At 41.7% G+C, this 9,185-nt stretch overlaps 1 protein-coding gene across 1 annotated transcript; it reads right to left on the minus strand.

The window, feature by feature from the left end:
• Positions 1-4,896: 4,896 nt before the first annotated feature.
• LOC143523115 (C-C motif chemokine 4 homolog) lies at positions 4,897-5,760 on the minus strand. The gene is made up of 3 exons (XM_077017298.1): positions 5,586-5,760; positions 5,294-5,405; positions 4,897-5,183 (listed from the first exon to the last, which is right to left on the minus strand). The coding sequence occupies exons 1-3, from the start codon at positions 5,743-5,745 to the stop codon at positions 5,048-5,050; spliced, it is 408 nt and encodes a 135-aa protein (XP_076873413.1). The 5' UTR covers positions 5,746-5,760; the 3' UTR covers positions 4,897-5,047.
• Between the last annotated feature and the right edge of the window lie 3,425 nt (positions 5,761-9,185).

The following is a 9,185-nucleotide window of genomic DNA, read 5'->3' on the forward strand; positions in this document are numbered from 1 at the left end:
TCCCCTGTACGTCGCTGCGAAGCCCCCACGACTGTCACTGAGATGATGCTGGATCTCATATGCGTGAGCCTGCTGTGTCAGGTTCAGGAGGCCAAGACGGAGTCAAGTGCGGACCATTTCAGGCAAGCTGCACAGAGGGTGTGGAGAGAGACATATTGCTCCCCGACCAGAGACTCCTCTCCCCTAAAAGCGGGATCATTCGAGGTTTTCACAGCGGAGATGATTCCTAAACCCCCCCGAGAGTGAGTTTGAGGAGAGGAGGAAAGCTACCCTCCATCAGTGTACTCGGCACCCACCGAGTACTACAGCGAGGGTGAGGAAGAGGTAAGCCCTCCTCCTTCCTTGTATTCGGCGCCCACCGAGTGCTACGGCGAGGAAGGCGAGGACGTCAGCCCCTCTCCGTCCGTATGCTCAGTCCCTACCGAGTACTACGGCAAAGAGGGCGAAGACGTCAGCCCCTCTCGGTTTGTGTGTTCGATCCCTACCGAGTACTCCAGCGAGGAAGAGTACTGTCGCCCAGAGAGCCTGCCTGCGTGCCCACCGAAGGGACTGCGGGGGCATCAGCGAGCAGCGCACCAAGTAGCACCAAGTAGCAGAGGGTATGCGGCAAGGGCAGGAAGAAGACCACCCACTGCAGCACCTCCAGCCCTATACAATTCAACTTTAGGCCAATCTCTAAAAGTCTCCAAAGTCTAGAGAAAGTAGTTTCTTCACAACTCTCTACTTTTTGTCCCTAAGTTATTTCATCATATATTTACAGCTCACCTCAGCACTGAAACAGCACAGAATAAATTAGTTAATGATCTCTTCATATCTTCTGATAAAGGATGCATTTATTTTCTTATACTGTTGGACCTCAGTGCTGCTTTCAACACCATTGATCACAACATTCAACGGGCTAGGCTGGAGACATTCATTGGCATAAAGGTCAAGCACTCTCCTGGTTCAAATCTTTCCTGACAGATTGTTGCCAATTTGTCATTGTAAATAATGAATGGTCAGAATGCACAAAAGTAAAATACGGTGTCCCACATGGATCTGTACTGGGCCCCATATTATTCTCATTATAGATGCTACCACTAGGCACAATCATTTGTAGGCATGGTATTAGCTTCCATTGCTATGCAGATGATACTCAGTTGTATATACTGTATCTTCTAATCCAGATGATGTTAATACTACTCCCAAAATTGAGAACTGCATTCAGGAAACTGGATGGCATCTTATTTTCTTGGACTGAGGTGCTTCTTGGACCCAAAGCTGTAATATTCCTCTTACCCTAGACGGTTTTTCAGTAACACCTAAATCTATCGCAAAAAGCTTAGGTATTGCAAAAGGATTTTTCATTTGACACACACATATGCAATGTCACTAAGGCTACCTTTGTCAATTTATGTAATACTGCCAAGCTGACACATTCACTTTTGTTATCAGATGCAGAAACACTGGTCCATGCTTTTGTCTACTGTAACAATCTCTTAACTGGATGCTCTAAAAGGTCCCTAAAGACACTTCTACTCATACATGTTGCAGCCAAAGTCCTAACTAGGGCTAGAAAAAAGTCGATCACAGTTGCACTGGCTTCTGGTTAAATATCAAATTGATTAAAAAATTCTTCTGTTGACCTATAAACCGTTATACGGTCTTGCCCCACAATATCTGACTGAACTCATTGTATACCATAACCCATCTCACCTGCTGCACTCTAAAAATGCAGGATTTCTCTTAGTTCCGAGAATGAGCAAGACTACAGCTGGAGGCAGAACCTTCTCCTTTAAAGTCCCTCAGTTACGGAACGGTCTTCCAGCTCCAATCCAAGATCCTGACACAGTTCTAATCTTTAAATCAAGACTTAAAACTCACCTGTTTAATCAAGCCTTCAGTTAATGAAATACATATGAAGGTGTGAAGCTCGGGGGCCATCAGTCATTGAGTCTTCTGGTAATCTGACATGTTAATGCTGTCATCTAGCCATGTCTTAAAGGGTAGCCCCTCCCTTTATTTATGCTGCTATAGATAAGCCTGCCAGAGCCACATGCTAATCACTGGCACATGTGCTGTTATATGGATGTTTCATGTGATGTTTACATACTTAACCTGTATTTTGTAACCTGGTTACATGCTTCTACAAAGACGAGGATTGTCTGGCTCGCCAGTGGATATGCCAATGGCATGGATGGATATGCCAATGTCACCAGCAGACGTGCCAATATCAACCCAATATTGGAGAGACCGCTTGGCCTAGAAATAGAACTATAAATATGGACTTCTACCAGGACATATTTGCTAACATGCTAAACCAAGAATAAACCAAATTCACTTTACCATACACACAGATACGAACTAAACAGCTATATAACAAACACACCAACACAAAAAACAAAGAGCTAAAATACATGACATTAACAAGGAAATAAACAATGCACACCTGACAGCAATAATGAAGGGTGGGGTTACAAAGGACCAGGCAGGAACAACATAAATGACAACAAATTCACAAATCACAACAATATTGTCTATTTCACAATTCATTTAAGTATATCAGATGATTTTTAAAGAGTAAGAATGTATTAAATGTATTAAGTATTAAATTTTTGTATTGAGGCTTATTTTGCATATAGTCCTATTATCAGCAATTCTCAGTCTTCTGACTAAATCTCCTGGTATGGCCGCCAATCCAAGTTAAGGATGTTATTGAGTTAACTGGTTGTTAGGACACTCTTGCTCAATTGTGATGCACAGCTGAAAAACATTATACTAATAAGTCAGCATAAAAGGGAGCACAACATTCTAGGTTAGTTTAGAATCTGAAGCATCAGCAGTTGTTGGTTAGCTAACAGGCTCAAAATGGCCAGAAAGAAACTACGTTCTTTAGAGACCTGTCAGACCATTGTTGTGTTAAGGAAGGAAGGCTACTCAGTGCACAATTTTGCCAAGAAACTGAAAATATCTTACCATGCTGTTAACTACTCCCTTCGAAGAGTGACACAAACTGGCTCTATCAAGGACAGAAAAAGGAGTGGGAGGCCTCGGTGCACAACTGTGCAAGATAAACATCTTAGAGTGTGCAGTTTGAGAGAAAGACGCCTCACAGGCTGTCGACTGACAGCTGCACTAACCAGTGTCAACATCAACGGTCAAGAGGCGCCTTCAGGATGCTGGACTTCAAGGCAGAATTGCCAAGAAAAATCCATACCTCACACTGGCCATTAAAAAGGAAAGACTGCGATGGGCCAAAGAGAAAAGATATTGGACACTGGAAGATTGGAAGAAGGTGTTGTGGACAGATGAGCCCAAGTTTCAGATCTTTGGATCTAACAGAGGAACACTTGTGAGGTACAGGATCAATTAAAAGATGCATGATCAATGCTTAATGCCATCTGTCAAGCATGGTGGAGGCAGCGTGATGGTCTGGGGATGCTTTGGAGGTGGGAAAATAGGAGATTTATACAGAGTGGAAGGGATATTAAAGAAAGAAGGCTACCACAAGATTTTGCAAGGCCATGCCATACTCTGTGGACAGTGCTTGATTGGGGCCAATTTCATTCTACAACAGGATAATGACCCCAAGCACACCTCCAAATTGTGTCTGCAATATTTAAGAAATAAGGAGTCAACCAGAATTCTGATTGTAATGGGGTGGGTGCACGGCCTCCAGATCTGAACCCTATTGAGCTGCTGTGGGAGCAGCTTGACTGTATGGTACGGAGGAAGACTGCATCAAGCCAATCCATTTTGTGGGACATGCTATAGGAAGCATGGGGTGAAATCACATCAGATTACCTTGAAAAGTTTACAGTTAAATAAAATCTATATTTCTTACTCTGACAATGTCTGCATGTCCTGTTTAGTTGCCTTTAGAGGTGTCAATTCCAGGTACAGAGATTAAAAGTCCTCACCAGGATTTTGCTCAGGCTTCCTGGATTGTGTTGATTCCACTAATTTTACCTGGATTGCTAATTAGAAAATCTAGCAAGCTTGAGCAAAATCCTGGTGAGGACTTTTAATCTCTGAACCTGGAATTGACACCACTAGTTGCTTTATTTCATAATCTTAAGTGTTTCCATTGAAAACAAGAAAATTATATATATAATAAAAAATTATATAGAAAATTATACAATATATATCTAAACTAAAAAAAACATACTATATGTATCAATTTCAAGTTAGACCATCTAGTTCATATATGAAATATGCCAGCCATATATTTATTATATTATACATACAGTAAACATGTTATACATTTACATTTACATTTATGGCATTTAGCAGACGCTCTTATCCAGAGCGACTTACAAAAGTAAGTTATACATATACTTGTTATATTGCCTAATGAATTATGTGTCATATGAGTGCTTCATAACTTTTAAGTATATTTCAGTATGGATCAGACCCAAAAGTTAGATAAGTATACCCCACTCAATCCTGGGGTAATCTCTCAGTACACTCAGCAGGGGAAGTCCATGAGGTGCCTGTAGGTGCACCACATGCCTGGTGGCAGGGAATTTTGGTGCTGCTACTTTGTGAAGTTGTGAGAACCATTTGTATTGTCCCTTCACTCAGTCACACTTTTAGATTTCCACCCATTGTTTTTGTACATTAAGATTTGTATATTTGTATTTTGTATCCTCTAAATTGTTTTTGCTTTTCTGAATGTAGTTTGTATTTTAGGACTTTATTCCCTTGTGTTTTGTTTTCTGATTTTCTTTTGTGTCGTAATACTTTGATGTTGAAATACAGGCATAACAGACACTGACATTTAAAAATAGAAAAAAAAGAATGAAAAATGAAATTGGCCTGTCTTGTCAGAAATGTAGTTATTACAGTTAAGTCAATATCACATCATTAGGGAGATAATGAAAAAGGTTTAGATTGAAATGTTTTTTATTATTCTTTCATAAGTAATGAGTTTATTTATTTACAAAACAATCCCAAATCAATCACAAAGTTAATGTAAACTTTTACACTACAATTACAAATGAAACTTGTTTTAACTAACTTTAAAATCTTAGATAGCTAGAGAGAATCAGAAGTGGGAAGTAAGCACTTAATGGATGTGTTCATCTTCAGAACCAGTCACAGACATACTGCTCTTCATGCGATTCTGCACCTTTCTCATCAGTCTTTTAACCCACTTCTCCTCTGGATTAGCACATATCTCCTTCTTCTGTGTTGTGAAGAATCTGCATCAAAGACAACAAGGTATGTTTGACCACCGTTCAGTGACAAGAGCTCATTACAGAATAATCACAGAGGTTATTTCACCATCACAGATGGTCTGACAAATACCTACATGACACCTGGGGACCTGCATTCAGGGCTGGTCTCCTCAAAGCGCTTAACAAAGGGCTCAGGAATTCGTGACTCCATATATCTGAAGCAGCACTTGTTGGGTTTGTGACTGTCTAAAATTTAAGTAACCATAATGAACATTTTATACAAAACGTAAAAACCACAATATCGGATGAACATTTCATATTTTAACAATAAAAATATAAAATATTTAAATGTTAGTATTCTTACTAATCAGTAACTTGAGGACTGGTGCACTGAGAGATGCTTAAAATGAAAGGCTGCACACTTACTCTGAGAGAGGGTGAGTGAGCAGAATGTGAAGAGCAGTACAGTGAGTGCAGCAATGCAGAAGGGCTTCATGTCTGCTTCTTCAGTCGGGCCTGTGGTCAGGGCTCTGGATGTCTGGCTTCTTGTGCAAGCTGTGATCACCTTATGGCGGCAGGCCTCCATTTTATAATAGATAACAGTGAGACTCCGCCTTGTCTACATACCACTACACTCGGTCCACCGGGGAACAAGTGACACCACACGTGAGGGAAATAACCGTGGCCGGTTCTCGTAGAATTTCCCGCCCTTGCCCCCTACTGAGTACAAGAAACCACATTTAACCCTGTACACTCTAAAGATCATTTAGGTGGATCATCTTATTTTTCATTCTTATAACTACAGATATTTCACATTAGTTTCCGAATACTTATCTGGGAGTGAAATGTGTTTAAGAAAAGGTGTCTTTATTGCGCCAAACAATTGGATTTAATTCTGCTCTAACGTCATTTACCTGTGTGTTCTGTACTCATGAGCAGCTACACATCTCATAATTTTTTACAACCTTTTGCAATTTGCAAAAATATTGCTATATTGTACAGTGTTGTGTACAATAGGGTAAAAGAGTCTGGGGGCCTACGGCAGGAAATGAGCATGTGTGGGTGCTGGAGGTGTGGGTGAAGTTGGAGAATTCTGCAAACCTCAGCTGACTTTACTGAACACAGGTGTAGTGCCAAAATAGGGTGATGACTTTGAACTTTGAGTTGTACTCTTAAGTGTAGCTACCTATGTGTTTGTGTAATCATTGTCTTTTTCTCAATAAGCATGGAGCAGTCATTTCAAGGCAGTAGAAGAATAATATTGGAAAACTTAATTCAGTGTCAGTCCAGCAGTGGAATGTATTAGCATTCCCACTACTAAACCCTAACCCTCTTAGCCCGAACCCTAACCCTCATAGAAATATTACTCATATAAAGATTAAGACTTTGGCATAAGCTTTAATTTTCAGTTAATCAAGGCATGTTCACACTAGCATGTTTTTTTTTCCCAGACACAAAATCGCCTGCTCTGTGAGTTTGGTACATTCAGTGTGTGAATGGTCCAGAGAACATCTGAAATCTGTGGCCCAGAGTTCACTTCTAGGAAACTCTGGTCTTACTTACAGTGAATGTAGAATCTATCTGCTCCTGGGGCTACGTGTGGGGTTTTGAGATTGGTTATTTTGTAATGTTCCTGATTCAACTTATTTTGTCACTGTGTTTGTCAGGTTTGGTGATAGCAGGGAAGGTTTTGCAGTGTATGTCATTTAGGTACCATGGGACTATCATGTTTCATACAATAGTCCCATGTTATCACAAACTAGCATCCTGTCCATGTACAATCATCACGTATTTCTGGTCCTTAATGCTGCTGTCTGCTACTCCTGTGTGATGTAGCGCATGGACGTAATTTTGATTTCAAAAGTGGGGGGGGACATGGATTCGTCGCTATTTAAATATTTGGTTTTAACCGTAAAAACTGGGGGGGACCAAAGCCGGCTTTTGAAAAAGTGGGGGGGACATGTCCCCCCCGTCCCCCCCCAAAATTACGTCCGTGATGTAGCGGTTGTAATAGGCTGAGAACATTATTTAAGACCACTGATAAACTCTTCAAACCCTTCTCTACATATCTCATGTACTACTGTGCAATGTCAGTCTCTATCAGCTCCATCAGCATTTTACCTCAGCTCTTCAGTCATTCTTTGCTGTTAAATCATGTCTTCTAATTCCTCATAGTAAGATCATGTGTTTCCCCTGCATGTCAAGTATCATGTCTGTTAGGCCTTCGCTCCTCCAGCGTGTGGGTTTACAGTCTCTGCTCTAGTTTCATGTCTGTCTGCTGGTTTTCTTTCTTTCTTCTCTCAAGGCTGCAGCTATGACACCTATAATGAACAGTGGTGAAGTCCTAGAATTTTTTTTTTAGATTTTGCTTGCAAAGTCCAGCATTCTGGTGCACTTTGAGATTATAAATATGTAATTAATGATTATGCAATATACAGCAATTCATGTCTAAACCACCAGAAACAAAAGTGAGTACACCCCTAAGAGACTACACCCCTAAATGTCCAAATTGAGCACTGCTTGTCATCTTCCCTCCAAAATGTCATGTGACTCGTTAGTGTTATTAGGTATCAGGTATGCTTAGGGAGCAGGTGTGTAGTACAGCTCTCACACTCTCTTATACTGGTCACTGAAAGTTTTAACATGCTACCTCATGGCAAAGAACTACCAGAGGATCTTAAAAGACGAATTGTTGTGCTACAGGAAGATGGACAAGGCTACAAGAAGATTGTCAAAACCCTGAAACTGAGCTGCAGCACAGCGCCCAAGATCATCCAGCGTTTTAAAAGAGCAGGGTCCACTCAGAACAAACCTCGTGTTGGTTGTCCAAAGAAGCTGAGTGCATGTGCTCAGCATCACATCCAAATGCTGTCTTTGAAAGATCAACACAGGAGTGCTGTCAGCATTGCTGCAGAGATTGAAGAGGTGGGTGGGGGGGGGGTCAGCCTGACTATATCAAATCGGTCTGCATGGCTGTCACCCCAGAATGAAGCATCTTCAGAAGTTTGTACACAAGAAAGCCCGTAAACAGTTTGCTGAAGACATGTCAACAAAGGACATGGAATACTGGAACCATGTCCTATAGCCTGATGAGACCAAGATTAATTTCTTTGTTTTAGATGGTCTCAAGCATGTGTGGTGGCAATCAGGTAAGGAGTACAAAGATAATCCCTACAGTCAAGCATGGTGGTGGGAATGCCATGGTCTGGGGCTGCATGAGTGCAGCAGATGTTGGGGAGTAACACTTCATTTAGGGACACATGAACTCTAATATGTACTGTGAAATACAGAAGCAGAGCATGCTCCCCACCCCCCAGAAACTGGGTCACAGTGTTCAATCATGATAACCCAAACACACCTCTAAGACGACCACTGCTTTATTGAAGAGGCTGAGGGTAAAGGTGATGGACTGACCAAGCATGTCTCCAGACCTAAACCCAATAAAACAGGGGTGCCCATTACGTCGATCGCGATCGACCGGTCGATTGCGAAGGAAGTGTGGGTCGATCGCGAAGGAAGTGTGGGTAGTTCGCATGACATTAAAAAGTAGTGGATGAATGACAGGCTATCGTCCATCTGCACTGACTTGTATTTCAATTGACATACATGGTAGCCAATCCAACATCTAGGGTTTGACACACGCCACCCCCCCCCCCCCCCCCCCCCCCCCCGTCAACAATTGACACACATCGCCACCTTGGTCTTCAGTCTATGTTTGAAGACCAAAAGAGACTGCAGTCCAAAAACCTAGCAGAAAATCATTCCATCTTCGAGCTAGGACAGAGAATAAGCTTAAGGTTTGTCTCTCGTGGGTTTAAGCAAGTCATGCTGCTGCATTCTGTATCACTTGTAGAGGTCTGATGATCCGTAGCGGAATACTCACAAGTAGGGAGTTGCAGTAGTCCAGCTTTGAGATGACAAGAGACTGCACAAGGACCTAGCTTCCTCTGAGAGAAAAGGTCGTATTCTCAGGAGAGAAATTAGCAGGACTTGGTCAGGTTTGAAACGTGTTGAGAAAGACAACAG

This window comes from Brachyhypopomus gauderio, chromosome 9 (assembly GCF_052324685.1).
Source record: "Brachyhypopomus gauderio isolate BG-103 chromosome 9, BGAUD_0.2, whole genome shotgun sequence".
Lineage (NCBI taxonomy): Eukaryota > Metazoa > Chordata > Actinopteri > Gymnotiformes > Hypopomidae > Brachyhypopomus > Brachyhypopomus gauderio.

Excerpts from the sequence above, each read along its gene's own strand:
- LOC143523115 (XM_077017298.1), bottom strand. The coding sequence starts at position 5,745 with ATGGAGGCCTGCCGCCATAAGGTGATCACAGCTTGCACAAGAAGCCAG. Across the intron at positions 5,406-5,585 it reads CTCACTCACCCTCTCTCAGA|ACAGTCACAAACCCAACAAG; the intron begins GTAAGTGTGCAG and ends CTTAAATTTTAG. Across the intron at positions 5,184-5,293 it reads TGCAGGTCCCCAGGTGTCAT|ATTCTTCACAACACAGAAGA; the intron begins GTAGGTATTTGT and ends TCTTTGATGCAG.